A 19,299-nucleotide genomic window follows, 5' to 3' on the forward strand; every position below is an offset into this window, starting at 1 on the left:
ACCTACTCCGAGTGGCGAGCATCCCTCCCACTCGAGGGCTTAGCCACGAAGCAGCTTCGCCTAAGTTAAAAATCTACTCCGAGTGGCGAGCATCCCTCCCACTCGGGGGCTTAGCCGCGAACCAGCTTCGCCTAAGTTAAAAATCTACTCCGAGTGGCGAGCATCCCTCCCACTCGGGGGCTTTGCCGCGAACCAGCTTCACCTAAGTTAAAAACCTACTCTGGCCGCGTGCGCTCTGCTGTCTTTGGCCGCGTCCAGGATGTCTTCTATCTCCGGCCACTCCCTCTCTCGTCGTCTTCCGCACCCAGCCATGTCCAACAGGTTCCGCGTGCCATCGCCTTCTCCCTGGACCTATCTCCCCCTCCGGCAGCTTCTCCGTCGGCGCTCGTCGCCGCACACCCATAGGTGAGCTGTAGCCGACAGCGCATTTATGGCGCTCGGCCGCTTCTCTCCTGCGCATTTATAGGCTCGGCCTCCCTCGCCCCGCCTATATAAGGAAGCCCCGAGACCCCTCGATCTCACCACCAGCCTCGCCTCGCTCCACTACCCCTCCCTAGCCTGTCAAACGAGCTCGATTAGCTCTCCTGCCCCTCCCATGGCCGAAGCCTCGCCGCGGTGCTCCGCTGAAATTCGGCCGACCCGAGCCTCCCCTCCACCTCTAATCCTCACCAGTAGATCACCCACACTCCGGAGACCCTCCCCAGCCCCTCCGTTCTTCTCCGGAGTGCCTCAGGCCGCCGTCCCCAAGATCGGCCGCCGCCTCCCCTGTTTTCTGTTGCCGCGCGGCGCCGCAGTCCCGTCCCTCCCCGGCGCCTGATCCCCCTCTGGATGGATGCGGTGAGCCAAGTCTCGCTCGCCGGCGCCCTCCCCACGCCCGGAGGCGGTCGGAGCCAGCCAGGCCAGTCGCCGGCCGAGCCTTCCCCCGCCTCTGTTCTCTGTCGCGAGCTTGAAGAAAGGGAGCGGGAGGAGAGAGATAAGCCCGGCGGGCCCCGCATGTAGTCACTCACGCACTGACCTGGTGGCCCCGTTGACCACTTTAAGTGGAAACGTATTACGAGGAACACATTTTCCACTCCCAAAAGCGTACTGCAGTTTTGCTTCGGCTGGAAGTACGTTTCCTCTGTTCTGAAGGCGTAATATACAAAATACATTTTCTCTTTTTCAGCTCAGCCGGCCGAGGTGGTTATATTGTGAATCTTCACTGTTTAGCCCCTTTTCTGCTTACAAAGTGAACTGCCACAACTTTTCACTTGTAATTCTGATTGAGGTGATTCCAACGCCTACGTCTTCGTCTTGTCGAGCCCGTTCTGTTCATGTTATTCTCACTATGGTTTAACACAGTGAAAATGACCTTATTGCCCTTGCCCTTAATTAGCCTCCTATGGGAGAGAAACTTCTAGTAGTTCCTTGAACCGTTTTTTTTCTTTTACTGGTTTTTCTGTTTTTTTTTTGGTTTCTGTTTCTTTTTCTTTCCTTTTCTTTTTTTCGTTTTCTGTTTCTTTTTTTCTTTTCAAGGTTATTTAATCTTTTTTAAACTAAGTTCATGTTCTAAAAATGTTCTTAAATTTAGAAAATTGTTCTTGCCTTTAAAAAATGTTCGAAATTTAGAAAAGGTTGTTTTTAAAAAATATTCTTAATTTCTAAAAACTTTTGTGATTTTCAGAAAATGTTCCTCTTTTCATAAAATGTTGCAAATGCTTTTTATTCAAATTTTTCAAAAATGTTTGGGTGTTAAAATATGTTCGTGATTTTCAAAAAAAATTCATGATTTTAAAAAATGCCTTTGTTGAAATTTTAGAAAAATGTTTTAGAAATTTGTTCACATTTTCAAAAACTGCTCATGTTTGAAAAAATGTTTTTGCGTTTCATAAAGTTATTCGTGTTTTTATTTTTTTTCTTTTAAAATAAATGTTTGGCTTTTAATAAAACTCTGAATTTTCAGTATTTGTTCGCCTTTTCTATAATATGTTCAACACTACGAAATATGTCCCCTTATTCAAAAAAAATCTCAAATTAGAAAAATGTTTGTGTTTTCAAAAAATCTTCTGGAATTTGTAAAATGTTCAACAATTCAAAAATGTCCCTGTTTTAAATTTTTGTTCAAAACTTCAAAAAAGTTTCTGAATTTAAAAATATGTTCACATTTTCCAATTATTCTTCACCGTTTTTGAAAATTCCTCATGTTTTTAAATTTTTGTTCGAATTTCAAAATTTGTTCACATGTTTCGGTAAGTGTTCAATTTTTTTTCAATATTTCAAAATTCTATTCACACTTTCAAACATTGCTCAAATTTTTATAACTTTGTTCATAATTTCCAAGAGAATGATCGAAAATTCTGGAAAAAATCGGATCTCTGTCTTTACATTCTTTACTAGTTTGCCCTTATTGAATGTCAGTAGGGCTCACGGGTCGGAGTGGCTAGCGAGAATGCCTCCTAAGCTGGAGGTAAGGAGCGCGTCACATAGGAGGTCCCATAGAACAGCTATGCACGTCTCAAAAAGCTGTTACGTGGTCGAGTCAAAAGAAGGACATAAATACGACCCAGCAACAAAAACGACACAAACACGAAACAGGCGCAAGTGATTAAAGGTGGACTGAAGCGCAATAAGCGAGAAAGGGGGAGTAGCCCAATGGTTGCGGTCGGAGTGACACGTCCACCAAACAGAGTTCGAATCCTGATGGGAGTCGAATATCTTGCATTTCTCGCTAAGGAGGCCTTATAAATAAATTGCCATTCCAATTTTTTTTATCCGTCCGCAATTACCTCATCCTCCTCTGCCCCCGATTCCTTCTCTCCTCGCAGCAGCCCCCGCCCCCTTCTCAAAGCTCCGCCATCCCCGTCCTGTACTCCCTTGGAAAAGATCGATTTTTTTTCGACGGGAGGAGTCATTCCGGTTTGATCCGTCCTGTACTCCCTTGGAAAAGATCGATTTTTTTCGACGGGAGGAGTCATTCCGGCTTGATCCGGTGGTGGCGATGCCGGCCAGATCCTGCGACGGCGCCGACGCGAGCCACCAAGGGCCGTGGACTCCCTCTCTGGCTGCGCTTCCGCCAAACCCTAGCGGCTCGGCGTCCTGGCGACCATCTCCGAGGTGGTTTCTTTCTGCAGCAGCCAGCCCATGGAGAAGGCCCGGACAAATTCTCGGAGCAGTACGCCCGCCGCTCCAGCACCTTTCCTCACCGCCGTCGTCATTCAAGGTCACCCCCATCCTTTAATCCTTTTCTATGCATCATCATGCGTATTTGTATTTGTGCTACACCATCATGCTTCTTTTTGCTGCTCAATCAGATTAGAATCAGCAATTATGGATCTTTGTTGCATATGGTGTAAATTTGTGCGTTGCATAAATGTGTCAAAATTAAAAACTGTTAACATGTTCATATATTTTTATCTTCTCTCCACTAATACTGAAACAATCAATGTTGCTCAGAGTTGCTTGATATGTCGTTCAAGTCCATCACAGCTGCTTGGGGAAGTGGGGAGCTAGTTAACTGTGGTTTCACATTATCTGAGGCAAAGTTGTAATAAGTGAGCGACAAGTAATATGGATCGGAGGGAGTACCTAAATTGGAGTTCAGAAAATTATGAGGCATCTCTACCCAACTAGAGAGGACAGATTAGATTAGGCCAGCATCTTGCTTCAAACACGTGCGTGCTACTGTACTTGTTGTGGTTTAGCCCTTTTTCTTCAAAATATGCATTTAAGTCTTCAGCTCTCATATTCTTTTTGCGGCTTATTTATTTATATACTCAGAGAGAGGACTGGTTAAATTAGGCCATCGGAGTATCTGTTTGATGTGATGAATTTCAATTCTGCATCGGAGTATTCATTTAATGAACTTTACCCGTCTTTTTTTCAGGTTCTCTCTGTGGTTGAAATTTGGCAAGATGAAGTTGTTCCTATGGTATCTGTCATGAAAATTAAAATGACACCTTTGGAGTCTTGTGCTGACATGGGTGGTTTAGATGCTCAAATTCAAGAGATCAAAGAAGCAGCTGAACTTCCTGAGCTATATGAGGACATTGGATTCAGGCCTCCGAAGGGAGTCATACTGTATGGGGAACAGGGAAAGCTTTACTTGCAAAGGTTTTGTCTTTTAATCACTTCCATTTGGCTCTGAAGGCTTGAAAATCCATGTTTTGCTGCATTCAACGCTAATAAGTTAGTGGGTTAATATACATCTTTTCCTAGAAAGAGTGCAACATCTTTTTCATTGTTTCAAATACTCCCTCTGTAAACTAATATAAGAGCATTTAGATCACTATTTTAGTGTTCTAAACGCTCTTATATTAATTTACGGAGGGAGTATGATGTTATTTCCTTTGGTTCAAGACTGAATGTGAAGTACTTGTGCTTCTCACTAATTTTAAATATGATGTGTGCAAGCTTTTACCAACACGAACCAACTAGAACTTATTAGAATGGTACATAATGGATCCAACACACAGACGATTTAAGTGGATTATGATTTATAGTAAGCATAGAGGTTGCTAGGCTGACAGAAGAGTTTTATCATCTTAAAAAGTTGTCGAATATTGCTCCAATTGGAAGTTCCTGAGCAAACTTCGGTAGTACTGCTTATGGTATTGACAAATTTGTGGTGCGATTATATTTGATTAATGCTTCTAATTATTCAAGGGCTTTGCATCTGTACGTTTGATTGGTAATAGCACGCTTTGTTGAAGGAAACGAGCATGTGGTGCTCTGCATTTCCTGACACTAAGTTAGGGCTTACTAATTTCGATTGCAAAAAATCCCATGAGTGAGATAGATACTTCCAAACAGTCCAATTGTGCACGTACAGTGAGCTGCATGGGTAGTCTGCAGATCCGAACCCTCAATTCTTATAGGTAAACATATTCTATTTGAAACTGAATATTGCCATCCTTTTAATAGATATTATATTATTTTATTTTTGTTTGGTGACGAAGATAATGAGAAAACCACTAGGAAAGATCTTCTGCATAAGGAACATAGCACCCTACATCACAGTATAACGACGAACACAATGGGTATGCCAATAGTTGCTCTTTCATTCATACACCAAGTAATCTTTGTTACCATATTCGCTTCTAAAAAAGTAATCTTCCTCCCTGGCTTTCTAGCAATTGCATAACCTGCAGACTTATTAGATGTACGGACCAAGATATGAGCTGCAGACCCAACAACTTCAACAAAGTGTGCTGGCTTTTGCCATTCTCCTGAGAAGGCAACACGTCGCAGATGGACTCTAACTGCAGAGTATTGGGAGATAATCATGTGAGAGTTTGGTACATGCAGATTAAATAAAGCCTTTAATAAGGAAAAAGCGTTCAAAAAGTTATACCGTGAGAAGAGGCTGCTTCAGTGATGATACATCTGAAGCCATCAGAACTGCCTTACACAAATACATGCTATATTGTGGATTTTGCCATGGACCAGACAGCAAACAATTCAGGCATTTTTCAATCGACAACATGCTATGTGTAGCAAGGACAGTATGACTTGTTCTTTTCTGACAAAGGACCAACAACACATGGCCTAGGACCATGGTTTTCGAGTCGCATGACTAGTCGTCGACTAGTCGGTGAGTCGCAAAAAAATGTCGACTCGAGTCACGAGTCGCAACTGCAGGCTCGACTATTTCCGATTCGCTACCCCAGAGCGACCGGATGAGTCACGACTCAAAAACCATGCTTAGGACTCTCCATACACTTACCATCAGTTTAAATCTGAAAATGCAATCACTACCACCACTGATTTGGCAGGACTTGCACCAGCCACATTTTTCCTTTAGGAGCTCCACAGATAACTTTTGACCAGTCAGTGCAAAAACATTAACATATTTCTTACATATATTGTTTTTAGCCGAAAAGAAACTGCATCCGGGCCATGCTTCTTTCCTTCCTCATTCTCTGAAAGCTTGTGCTTTAACTCTCCAGTGGCTTATGCTGCTGTTTGACCGAAACTGTAGTAGTTTATATACATAGCATTGCCAGAACGGAGACAGCAGTTACTTGCTTCTTTTTGAGGTGATGCATCTTTATGGTTCTCTTCAGACAAAGCATTAACATGTAAGCCAGCATCATGCTTAGAATTGCAGCTATCCTTGTTGGCACTAGAGGCATTAACCAGTCGTCCCTGATCAAGAAAATTTTCCAATGTTCACCTACAGTGTGTTCCCTTCTGTAGAACATGAAAAGAGCGTCCGCCAAAATTTCTAAATTTTAGGTCGTACTATACAAGCGTTCTATCTTGATCAAAGGCCATCTTGGTACGGACCGCCAGTATGTTGCTTTCGCACAATATTGTTGTCCATTGTTTTAAGTTTTAACCACTTCATACCAATATACCATACAGAATTATCACAAAATTTCTATAGCCAATGCGCAATTTTCACGCTATGGGAAGGTTAGCAGGTGCATCCGATGCTTATAGATCACGCGAATGGTCTAATGACGAACCCGCTTTAGCAATGTTTGTCGGTAGCTTGATAGATAAGTTCTCAGGTATGCAGCAGATACACTAATTCACACAAAATTGTTGGACTACGAAAAGTTAATAAAATATACTGATGCACGGACACACTCTCTGTTTAGGTATACGGATGCAAGGCCATTTATTGGGCATTCCATTCAGTTCAATAATGGTAAATAGTGGTCATGTAGCAGTTGAAGTTCATTATCTAGTTGATTTTAGTTATTTTGTCATCCGTGTTTTTCCAGTGTTCTTAGTTATATTCAGACCTGTTCGGAATCTCTCCACTTCGCTCCAGCTGTGGAGCTCGGTTTTAGCCGCTCCGTCAAAATGAGCTGCAGCCTGCTTCGCTCCCGGAGCGCAGTTGAGGAGCGGAGAGGAACCGAACAGGCTCTCAGTCATAATCTTCAGTCAATTAGTTTTCTTCAGGTTTCAAGGTTTCAGTTAGTTTTGCATAGTTCTTTACTTTGTGTGTTTCTTATTGATTGCTGCTAGGTTCTTTACTTTGTGTATTTCATTCTCTCATTGATTGCTGCTAGGTTTCAGGTGCACTGTCATTGTATATATTCTCTCATCCTCTTTATTCTTGAAATCAGTATATTCAGCTCTGCAGGAAGGTCCGTCTTCACATCAGTAAGCCTTCTCTAACTCAAGTACCCAACACTACCTTGTATTCATTCTTTTTTTGATTTTTTTGACACATGAACATTTTCTATGCAAGTAGATTATTATTTTTAGCTAAATTTGTTTGGGGTGAGAGGATCCAGCATGTAGGAAAAATGGAAGTCTCAGGGGAGGGAGGTTAGTTGGTTGGGTGAGAGAATCCAGCCATGGGGCGGCTCCAAGCGGCCGTGCTCTGGATCGTAAGCAGCATTGCTGCCATGTGCTTCCCCGGGCTTAGTCTCCATGTTTTTTCTTTGATCCCGGTGTGTCTCACCCACCGTAGCAACTGCGCCCTTTGTGTTTGTGTATTCCTTGGAGAAGAACTGTGGGGAAGGGACTATGAACTAGGGGCGGGGTTGGCCCCAGCCCATGAACTGTTGCGATTTTGGTTTCCGTTCGTCTCTGTGTTTTTGTGTGTTAATGGGTTTGCAAATTTGGCCCACTAGGTTAAGACTGATGCACAGCTTAGAAGGTCCAAGAGGGAACGTGTCGAAAACTACCCTGGTTTACCTACTCCGACGATTCTAGCGCCGTCGAGTTCACGAGAACTTCACCGTCATCATCCGCTCTGTTCCCCCTCGATCTCAGTGCATGTTTGGGCTGAACAAGGGTCCGGCTCATCCTTCCACCGGGCCTTGGCGTTGCTGCTTCTTGGGAGGTTTGGGGCACGGTGATTTTTGGATCTATGGCGGCATCGGGGTGCAGGGGCTTCGGCTTGTCTTCGACGAGAAAGAAGAAAGGGAAGGAAGGAATTGATTTGGAGGAGGCTTTGAAAAGGATGACGCTGAAGAATTCTGAACTTAACGATGTGTTTGCAGGAGAGGAGACATCAGAACTCTCCAAGGCAGGAAGGTGGCTCGTGGTGGCTTGGGTCGACACAAAAGAAACCATTTAGTGCATAAGCTTTCAAGGACATGATGAAGTTTGTCTGGCGACTCGCCAATGATCCAGAAATTCGTGAGGCGGATGACAATCTTTTCGTGGTCCAAGTCTTCTGCTTAAGTGAATGGAACCGGGTGATGCATCAGGGGTCGTGAATCTTCCGGGGGCTCATGGTGATCATTGAGGAATATTATGGTAAGGGTAGGTCAAGAGATGTTGTGTTGGACAGGACTCACGTTTGGGCTCAGATCCATGACCTTCCTAACCTTTAAAGATCCTAGGCGATCGCTGATCAGTTTGAGGCCTTGTTCGGTTGACAGGGATTTAGAAGGGGTTTGGCAGGGTTTGAGGTGGATATAATCTCTTACAAGTCAAAATCCACCCAAATCCCCTCCAATCCTCTTCACAAGAGGTGTAACCGAACAAGGCCTGAAGGAGAATTGGCGAAGTTAAGAGGGTGGTATGAACCCTAATAGGTTATATATGAGGGAAACTATGTTAGGGTGTGGGCCAAGATTGCAATGGCCTATCCAATGACTAGATTTGCACCATCCAATTTGAATGGGAAAGAGAGAATTTTTCTACCGGTCAAGTATGAGAAGATATGTTTCTTCTGTGAGGTTTGTGGCTGTTATGACCGGCGTCACTTATAGTCAGAGGAGGCCCAATGGCGCGTCTAGTTAGGGGCTTGGCCCAACTTATCTTTATTTTTATTAGCTCATCGAGGATTATATAAACACTTGTAAGGTCATGTTTTGGAATTAAGCAATAAGTTAGAACTATTGCTCGGCTCCCTTCAGGAGCCGGAACCCTAACCTTAGCTGCCTCCCCCTGTGCCCTCTCTTCCTCCACCGCGCGACCATGGCGCCGCCGCGCCGCCGCTCGCGCCCATCACCTTGCCATCCTCCCTTCCACCCCTACAACCTGAGGGCTAGGCCTGATAGGATCCCAACTCTTATCAGTGGCATCCTTGGTCACATCAAGAAGTGTGGAGACGTGGTTCACAGGGAAGATGAGATCAAATACGGATCATGGATGGTGGCAGAAAGAAGAACTGTGTCGGGAACCCAAAGTTTTGGGCGAGGCAAATTTTCCCAGGCTGGTAGGGCTCTTGTGAGAGGGACAAGAGGACACAACCGGGGTAGGGCGCGAGGTAATGCTTCCGTGCCCTGCAAGCATACATCTAGCGACGGTGGAATGCACGAGGATGGCGATGATCTGAATGACATACCTGAGTGCCCTTCGAAAAATACTGTGGAGAAAGAACATGACCGTGCGAAAGAAAAGGATGTTGTGTCAACAAAGAAGAAACTGGATATGGACGTCGAGTCCAACCAAGATCAAGGAGCTCTAGCTTGTTGATCCGACGGCACCACCACCCTCCAACGTATGTCTCTGCAAGAGAGCGGAAGAAGTCAAAAAGGGGGCGGCAAAAAAGCTCCTTGGGGAGGACCGTCACGCCTAATGTTGACCCTTTGTTGGAACTGTCGTGGGCTAGGCGGACCTGCGGCAGTTCATGGATTGTGCAATATTGCGTGGGAGTGTGTGCCGACTATACTTTGCGTGGTGGAAACCCAGTTACCAAAGTATCGTGGAGCAGTGGCGGGGCTACACAGGAGATGCCTTGAGGGGCGAAAGGCAATACATCAATCTCTGAGGGTGCGCGCCATCAGCCGGCGGCTGACGGTAAGTGTTTCTATGATTAGACACTCCCGATGCAAAAAAAAGGGTGGGGGTCAATTATAGCCTCAGTTTGCCATTCCAATTTACGTCATCGTGACACTCGTTTCGTAACAAGGTGAGGAGTAGCGGTCATCATCGGCTCGAAAGCTCTCGGATGTTCCAAATGGGACGTGAAGGAAGCTTGTTATTGTTTATTTAAAGGGGCTATTGTTCTCTTGATCCGGCGAGGTGGGACTAAATGTACGGTTTGGACGTGACGGGCGCGGTCGCTCACAAGAACAGGTGCTAAATGGGAGTCTTCCTGATCGCCTTGTTGGACGGATTCTGGACAAACCGGCGAGGTGGGACTAAATGGATGGATTCGGGATCAACTGCCGCTCACACTCTGCCTCGCGTGGACCGGCCCATCATCACGCACAGGTGGCCAGCTCGGGTCGCTTCAGTTTTCCTCTTTGTTTCCCAAGTTGTTGGTTAACTTGACCAGGCTGCCGTTAACTAGATGTGTTGACATTTAACCTGACCCATTGACCCGAGTTATCTGTTGACTTTTTGGAAAAAGTGACCCGAGTTATCTGTTGACTTTTTGGAAAAAGTTGTCTTTTTCGAAAAAGTTTACACGCTCGAAAAGGTTCATAGATTTTAAGAAGTTAACAAATTGAGATATATACACGTGTTTCAGAGAAATTGGCGATCTTACCTGAGAGCCATACTATTTCCTTCAATTTTTAGCGATCTGCAGCCGCCAGCGGACGAGAGCAGGGCGGGCGACTGGTGTGTGGCGACTGCTGAAGGGGCGACGGGCGGCGGCGTGACGGGAGGAGGTGAGAAGGCACCAACTGAACAGGCGCACGATACACACGTACTGTACGTAGGATCCAAACAATCGCTACCTTGTTTTCTTTGCTACTAGATGGGTCGCGCCTGCGCTCGCTCCAACAATCCTCCAACCGGTGTCTAGGTTTATTTTCACTGTCGAAGCCCTAAATACGAAGTAGTATACACGTATAAGTGCAATTTCTACCCGGTGTCTTGTGATACCGGCTGCGTGAATGTAGGTCCGCCCCTGCCATGTAGCATCGATGGACGTGGAGAAAGAACATGATTGTGCGAAAGAAAATGATTTTGCGCCAACAAAGGAGAAACTTGGATATGGGCATCGAGTCCAACCAACATCGAGGAGCTCAAGCTTGTTGATCCGACAACTCCACCACCCTCCAGTGTATGTCTCTGCAAGGGAGCGGAAGAAGCTCAAGAAGGGGGCATCCCTGGCAAAAAATGGCAAGACAGTGGATGCATCAGAAGTGACATGAAGCGTTTTGGCAAAATCGACGGCCTCCTTGGGGAGGAGCGCCGGGCCTAATGTTGATTGTGCAATATTGCGCGGGAGTGTGCCGACTTTGCGCGGTGGAAACCCAGTTACCAAAGTATCATGTGGAGCAATGGCGGTGCTACACATAAGATGTTGGAGGGGCGAAAGGCAATACATCAATCTCTGAGGGTGCGCGCCATCAGCCGGTGGCTGATGATAAGTGTTTCAATGATTAGACACTCCCGATGCAAAAAAAAGGAAAACATTTGAAATCAACCGATTGAATTTGTCTATCCATAAGCCACCTTCGACGCTTGACACGCGTCGTCGTCGGGCCACGCACCACTCTACTAGCACGCCTTATCCTCTCGCAGCAAACCACAGCCACACGTGACACGTCTAACCCATCTGTTTTCCCCTTCGTCTCCCTCTGCTCATGAACCCGCATGGCTCAGATTTGTCCTCCACTCCAGCAGCTCGTCCCCGTCGTTAACACAAAAACGGCTCGTGAGCCAACAATCACCACCCTCTGCCAACATGTCCCAAAGCATCCCTTCTCATCTCGCTTGCAGCTCACCCCGGCAGCCAAGCCCAAATCACGAGCACTTGTCGGCGCGGCCGACGTTACAATACAACGCTCACAATGCAGCGGGGGCACCGAGGCTTCGATGCAACGCTCGTTGGCGGCGGCCCCGACGCACCGGTGTGATGACCCTTTTTGCAGCAAGCAAGTTGCGGCTGGCCTTGTAGCATCAGCTGGTCGTGGATCTCGCCGGGGCGGCGACGCTCATGGTGTTGTAAAGCGGTGTCTGGCGCGACGCATTCTGTGGTGCTACAGCGGCGTCCGACGCGGCGCACTCCGCTCGTGATGCTGCAGTGAAGTGCGTCGGGCTGCAATGGAGTGCTGCCGGAGGCTGCAATGGAGCGTCATGCGGGGTCGTTGAGCTTTGCCGGGGCTGCAATGAAGCTCTGCCGGAGCTGCATTGAAGCACGCTGGAGCTGCAATGAAGCGTGCACAGGTCGTTGAACCTCGTCGGGGGTTGCAATGGAGCGCCGCTGTGATTGCAATGGAGCACTCCGGGCGCCGCCGAGGCTGCAATGGAGTGCCATCGGGCGCCGCCGGTGCTTGCCCGCAGTGCTGCCATGGGAGCTGCTGCGTTGAAGCTTTTTTATCGCCGTCGGCGTTGCCATTTTTTGAGCAGCACCTGGATGGCTTCTGGTGCTGCGATGCAGCGGTCGCCGGCAGCTCTGGTTGGTTTGTTGTGACCGAGAATCGACACCCCGGTGATGGGCGCTGCTACCGGGGGTGCTGCTCCGACGAGTGAACACTGCTAGCCAGAGGCTGTCGTGAGCGAGAGGAGATGGTAGTACAAGAGAGGAGGAAGACCCAGGGCGATGCATCGCTGAGAGCATGCAATCGAACGGTAAGGCACACTAGATCAGACGGTTAGTCAGGTGGTTGATCTGTTGCTAAATCAACCGGCTGATTCGTAGCAGCCGCCAAAAAAAAGGGTGGGGGTCAATTATAGCCTCAGTTTGCCATTCCAATTTACGTCATCGTGACACTCGTTTCGTAACAAGGTATAAGGAGTAGCGGTCATCGTCGGCTCGAAAGCTCTCGGATGTCTTAATCGGGACGTGAAGGAAGCTCGTTAACGTTTATTTAAAGGGGCTATTGTTCTTCTGATCCGGCGAGGTGGGACTAAATGTACGGTTTGGACGTGACGGCGCGGTCGCTCACAAGAACAGGTGCTACTTGGATGTCCACGGGAGTCTTTGTGATCGCCTTGTTGGACGGATTGTGGACAAACCGGCGAGGTGGGACTAAATGGATGGATTCGGGATCAACTGCCGCTCACACTCTGCCTCGCGTGGGCCGGCCCATCACCGCGCACAGGTGGCCAGCTCTCGGTAGCGTCGGTTTACCTCTTTGTTTCCCAAGTTGTTGGTTAACTTGACCAGGCTGCCGTTAACTTGATGTGTTGACCTTTAACCTGACCCATTGACCCGAGATATCCGTTGACTTTTTGAAAAACGTTTGCACGCTCGAAAAAGTTCATAGATTTTTAAATGGTTAACGAATTTAAAGAGTTCGTTGTAAAAAAATCATTGATTTGTAGAAAAGTTCATGAATTTTTAAAAATCATCGATTTGAAGAAAAGTACTAAATTTCAGTAAGTTCATGTATTTTAAAAAAATGTTCACAAATGTGAACAAAGTTCATCCATTTCGGGAAAAAATTCATCAATTTTAAAAAAAGTTCATCGAATTTGAAAGAAAGTTCAATGTTTTTGAAAAAACTTTGTGCATTTTGAAGAAAGAAAAAATAAGTAAAAATGAAAAGAAAAAAGGAAAGAAAAAACCACACAAAAACCGGTCTACAAAAAAAACACAAATTCGAAACGAACGAAAAAGGAAACAACTGGAAGCTTCCCAAAAACTTCCCGGTGTCCATGCCTACGCCATGAGCCATATGGATACTAAGCAATAATATACATAAAAGCAACCCATTCAATAGCTGAAAATGTCAAATAATAAAATTATGAAAAATGAAGTGTTAATCTTGAAATTCTGGTTCGTTGTGTAAAATTAAACAATAAAAACATAAGGTCTTCAAACAATAGCAACAAATATGACCAGTCAACATGAATTCACCCGAAATTCTCCAATTTTTATGTTATCGCAAGGAGTTACATTATTGGGACATTTACATCTATACCCCTAACTTGATCCCACTAATTAGATTTGCCCCTAGTTTCAAAGGGTGCTCAAATTTGTCCCTCTGCTGTTAGTAGCCTTATAGAAATGCCCTTCTGCGCCATTACCGTTTGGTCAAAGGGTGTCAAAGGGCTTTGACCGTCTCGAAAAAAATAGAAAAAAAATCTGAAATTTTGTGGGATCGAAGGTACTCAAGTGCGCAAGGTGCGTGCAAATTTTTGTGCTGTTTGGACACTCTACGAACTCATGACAAAGAAAAACAGTAAATCTATAGGCCCGTGAATAGTAAATTCAAAAAATAGCAAGAAAATTCAAAAATCATGAAATTTTTTGGCATCCAAGATGCTCGGGTGTGCAAAATTTTGTTGTGTTTGGACATTGTAGGAGCTCGTGGGAAAAAAATATATGGCTCGGAAAAAACTTCAAAAAATAAGCAATTTTGTTGTTTCGCAAGAGCTCCACGCATGTCATTTGATAACAAAATTTTGCACACACCTTGCGCAACCGATCATCTTGGATGCCAAAAAATTTCATATTTTTTTTATTTTTCTTGCTATTTTTTTGAATTTACTATTCACGGGCGTACGAATTTACTGTTTTTCCTTTGCCATGAGCTCGTAGAGTGTCCAAACATCACGAAAATCTGCACGCACGTTGGGCACCTAAGTTTCTTTGATCCCTCAAAATTTCAGATTTTTATGATTTTTTTGCTATTTTTTTCGAGACGGTCAAAGCCCTTTGACCAGATGGTAACGACGCTGAAGGGCATTTCTATAAGGACACCTAACGGCAGAGGGGCAAATTTGAGCACCGTTTGAAATTAGGGACAAATCTGAGTAGTGGGATCAAGTTAGGGGCACAAATGTAAATGGCGCTACATTATTTGTGTTTGTAGACATAAACAATAAATAAAGCTTGTTGATCCAACTTTATTCTTGTGAAGTTAAACTTACTTGACATTGTGTCTTAATGGTCCCGCATGGTCAACAAAAAATCCAAAGTTCCAAATAGATGTGAATCGCTAAGGAAAATTATCAAATCGCATAATCCAAATCTCAGTTATTAGACCCTTGAATTTGAGAACGCTGGCAGAAGACCTTTTTTCCACGCCCTCGCGTCGCTCCCGCTGTGGGCGATTCGGGCGAAACTTCAACCCTAGCAGCGCCACCATAGACCCTACCTCTCGTATTCGCCGCCGCTGGAAGAAGCTGCAAGGCGAAGCTGCCGCGGCTGATGGCGGCGTCGTGGACCTTGCTCGCATCGTGGGGAGGCCTCGGGCGCGGCGGAGCTCTCCCATCGATGACCACGACGACGGTGTTTCTTGTGTAGGTGCTCGGATCTGGCTTGGCCAATTTCGGCGGCCTGACTATCGACCGCCGCGAGGTTCTGATGCTCGGGCGCAGCATTGGGCGGGAGCTCTCTCGGCGCCTCCCCCCTCCCGGGCGCTCCTACTCTACTTCGTTGTGCTGCGCGCATCGGCAGGCGTCACATGTGTTTGTGCTGGGGAATGCTCTAGGGTGCAGTCTGACGGCGCTGTCGTGTTCCTGCGGTGGTCGGTTGCTGGGCGGGTGGACTGTCGTGAGGAGCTGGAGGTGGTGCGACGCAGCGGACGACCTAAGCTCAAGCTGGGTCTGTTTTCCTGTGGCGCGGGCATGCTGGTTCCTTCTGGATCTGGCCTTTGGTGGTTTGAGGCGGTGGTTGATGATGCGCGCTCGGTGCTGCCGGTCCTGGTGCTCGCCAACTGGAAGTGACGGGTTGCTAGGGCAGGCGTCACACAGGGTGTCTCTCTGACCTGCGAGGCACTGTGGTGGTTGCTGCTCGATGCCGTTGTGGTAGCTCGCTGCCGGGAGCATGGCTGCGCACGGTAGGAGGGTGGAGGTTGGTGGCCTGAGGTGGGCGGTGGTAGACATGGTGGAGTGGCTTGGTTTGGTCGGAGCAGTAGGAGACGATGCCGGGCGAAAGTCTATCTTCGGCTACGGTCGGAGCCGGAAGTGGCGGCGTCTGTGGGCGTCGCTGTCTTCTTGAAGACGCTGCTGTGGTGATGTACTCCTCTTCCCTGTCGTCCCTTGCTTCGTCCCTTGCTTCGGGGGAAACATCAAATCCGTGCTCTCTTGGATCGGATTATGGCGGCGCCTTCCATCGTTTCCCTCTTGTGGGCATCATTTTTCGAGAAGGGATCAGCCGGAGGGACCAGTGTGGGCTTGATGGTGGTGGTGCTGCGGCCGGTTGGCGTCGATGTTGGTGGTCGTGCGGCCGGTTGGTCGTCAAATAATCCAAAGTTAAACTTACTTGACATTGTGTCTTAAACTCTTAATGCTCCCGCATGGTCGACAAATAATCCAAAGTTCCAAATAGATGTGAATCACTAAGGAAAATTATCAAATCGTAGAATCCAAATCTCAGTTGGTGTACCCTTGAATTTGATAACGCTAGCCATAAAATTTGGGCAAAGAATTAGAGAAAAATTGAGATATCTACATGTGTTTGAGAGAAATTGGCGACCTTACTGAGGGCCATACTATTTCCTTCGATTATTTAGAGCAAGTAAAATAGGATGATGTAAGCGGGCTATAAAAATTGCCACCTCAGATTTATGATGATGTGGAGGAGAGAGGAGAGTAGAGAGAAGAGTGGGCTGTAAACTTGTAGCCAGCTGCAGCACAAGCTCCAATGCATTTTGTGAGAGAAGAAAGTGAGGTCAAGCATTAACTACATGGTGTATAGAGCCAGCAACTATTATATGAGTGGGATTTTAGGTTGGCTATAAGTAAGGTGGCACAAAGATAGAGATAGCAGCCGGCTATGTTATTAATCTTGCTCTTAGTAATCTGCAGCCGCTAGTGGACGAGAGCAGGGGCGGGTGGCTGATGTGTGGCGACTGCTGAAGGGGCGACGGGCGGCGGCGCGACAGGAGGAGGCGAGTAGGCACAACCTGAACAAGCGCACGATACACAAGTACGAATGTGGTAGGATCCAAACAATCGCTAGCTTGTTTTCTTTACTCGCTAAGGATGGGCCTTCAACTAGATGGGTCGCGCCTGCACTCGCTCCAACAATCTCGTCCAAAAGGTGTCCGGGTTTATTTTCTATCGGTGCCCAAGCCCCAAATACGAACTCTTATACAAGTATAAGTGCAATTTCTACCGATGTCCTGTGACACCGGTTGCGTGAATGTAGGTCTGCCGCTGCCATGTAGCATCGATGGACAAGGAGAAAGAACATGACTGTGCAAAAGAAATGGATTTTGTGCCTACAAAGAAGAAACTCGATATGGACGTCCTATCCAAACAAGATCGAGGAGCTCAAACTTGTTGATCCGATGTCTCCACCACCCTCCAGCGTATGTATCTTGCAAGGGAGCAGAAGAAGCTAAAAAAAGGGGGCATGCCTGCCAAAAAATGGCAAGACAGTGGGGTGGAGGACGTCGGGTTTGACGAGATGCTGACGAGACAACCCCTTCTACAAGTTGGTACATAGAGCCGCTTAGGAGGGAGGGACCTAGGCTTTCGACACGTTTCGGTGGTGGTTAATGGCAGGAGCAGAGAAAGTCGCCGGGCATCGAGCTCACGGCGGGCCGACGTGTTAATGGCGGGAAGGCGAGATGGGTGCAGAAGATCGGAGTCGAGGTTGGGCAGTGGGAGGTGTCGAGGGCGAGCTCACCACTAGAGCTGTTTTGTGGATGGGGTAAACTGACAGCGTTGAGATGGCGAGACCGTGGTGGCGCATCATCTCCATGATGGGCATGTGTCGGCGCCGGGCAGCAGCGCCCCTCCTCAACGGACTCAGACAACACCTTCCAAACACAAAGAAGGGGTTAGCTTGTCATGGCTCACTTTTTTGATGTTGCAACAAAAGTGTATTCAACATCATTTCAAGCTAGCAGCCTAGCTAATTGAAGCAACATTACTCTATCTTTATCATGCCAGTAGGCTAATGTGGCGAAATTAGATAACAGAGGGAAGTTATCAAGTCATCAACTCTTATAAACTATTCCAGCTTTTAGGTGTTGTGTTCCTTCCCGAAGGCGCCAATCGAGGACCCTCAGGATGGTGGAGTTGCTGGTAGTTCGGAGTCGATGCGAGATGGCATGTAGGTGGAGCGGTGTGGCATCAACAGTATCATCGACGGTGGGTCTCGGCGGCAATGGCGCAGTGGAGGCTCGACATCTGATGCGAGGAGATGGACTCACACAGGAGGAGGAAGTTGCCTGGCGTCATGATGGTGTTGATGGTAGAGAGGCCTGGCATGGTCGGTGCATCAGTTCTGCTCTGAGGATGGACTGATGGAAGATGGAGATGACGGCCCTTGCAACGTGCAGTGCTCACTGGGAGTGTGCCGGACTGGTGTATGCCCCAATCCAGGTAGTGGCTTGGATGGTACACCTGGCCTTAGATGTTAGATTTGGGTGCGATATCTATTTGGTATGAGGTCTGGACATTCGACACACCTTCATCAAACGGGATAAGAGTAGCAACAGCGTTGCCAAGTTGGTGGCTTCAGGCTTATTGATATATCACCTTGTATGGTCTTTGTAAATAATTAATAATATGACTGCATGCATCGTTCAGATGCAGAGGCCGAGGGTACATCCTCCATTTCTAAAAAAAAATCCAGCTTTTAGGCCACCACTCAATTTTGAAGAGTGATTTGTGTGAACTTGTTCTAAATTTTGAGACTTTTCAAATCATGCTAAGTAGGCACGAATTGTTCGTTTACTTCCTTTATACTCCCTCTGTTCCTTTCACAAGGTGTATTTTTTTAGCACGGTGACCAAGGTACCAAATTATAAAAAATTTAGAACAAAATTACCCTCGGCTAATTTGGTAGTTAGTGACAAGCAAATCTGTTAGGCCAGGAAAGAAATATATACAATCAATCAGGTGTTCAATAGCTTAAAATGTCCAATAGTAAAAATAATAATCAAAATGAAGTGTTCATCTTGAAATTCTTGTTCATTGTGTAAAATTGAACAATAAAAACATAAGGAAAATTATCAAATCATAGAATCCAAATCTCAGTTGCTATACCCTTGAATTTGAGAACGCCAGCCACAAAATGTAGGCAAAAAAGTATAGAAAATTGAGATATGTACATGTGTTTCAGAGGTATTGGCGACCTTACCGAGAGCCATACTATTTCCTTGAATTATTTAGCGATCTGTAGCCACCAGCGGACGAGAGCAGGGGTGGGCGATTGATGTGTGGCGACTTGCTGAAGGGGCGGGTGGTGTCGCAACGGGAGGAGGCGAGGAAGCACCAACTAAACAGTCGAAACGGTAGGATTCAAACAATCGTTAGCTTGTTTTCTTTGCTCCCATGAGGCGATCGACACCCGGATGGGCCTTCAACTAGATGGGCCGCGCCTGCGCTCGGTCCAACAATCGTCCAATCGGTGTCCATGTTTATTTCTACCGGTGTCCTAACCCCAAATACGAACTATTATACATGTATAAGCGCATTTTCTACCCGGTGTCCCGTGACACCGACTGTGTGAATGTAGGTTCGCCCCGCTAGGTTCCAGAAAACGTAGCCGCCGCAAGAGATCCAACTTTTCCGGCGTCGTCTTCTGACAGCTCCCCTCCGCCG

General features: G+C 46.7%; 1 protein-coding gene across 8 annotated transcripts; it reads left to right on the plus strand.

The window, feature by feature from the left end:
- Positions 1 to 1,986: 1,986 nt before the first annotated feature.
- LOC123156744 (26S proteasome regulatory subunit 4 homolog) lies at positions 1,987 to 18,347 on the plus strand. Of its 8 annotated transcripts, none has more exons than XR_006478375.1 (4): positions 2,004 to 3,199; positions 3,863 to 4,089; positions 7,006 to 7,092; positions 9,503 to 18,347. XR_006478375.1 is itself a non-coding variant. In XM_044574919.1 (4 exons), the coding sequence occupies exons 1-4, from the start codon at positions 2,978 to 2,980 to the stop codon at positions 16,908 to 16,910; spliced, it is 555 nt and encodes a 184-aa protein (XP_044430854.1). In that variant the 5' UTR covers positions 2,007 to 2,977; the 3' UTR covers positions 16,911 to 18,347. The 8 variants fall into 8 exon arrangements, 2 of the variants coding, with proteins under 2 accessions (XP_044430854.1, XP_044430855.1); XR_006478376.1 differs by having other exon boundaries at positions 10,417 to 18,347; XM_044574919.1 differs by having other exon boundaries at positions 2,007 to 3,199; positions 16,892 to 18,347.
- Positions 18,348 to 19,299: the final 952 nt, after the last annotated feature.

Source organism: Triticum aestivum, chromosome 7B (genome assembly GCF_018294505.1).
Source record: "Triticum aestivum cultivar Chinese Spring chromosome 7B, IWGSC CS RefSeq v2.1, whole genome shotgun sequence".
NCBI lineage: Eukaryota > Viridiplantae > Streptophyta > Magnoliopsida > Poales > Poaceae > Triticum > Triticum aestivum.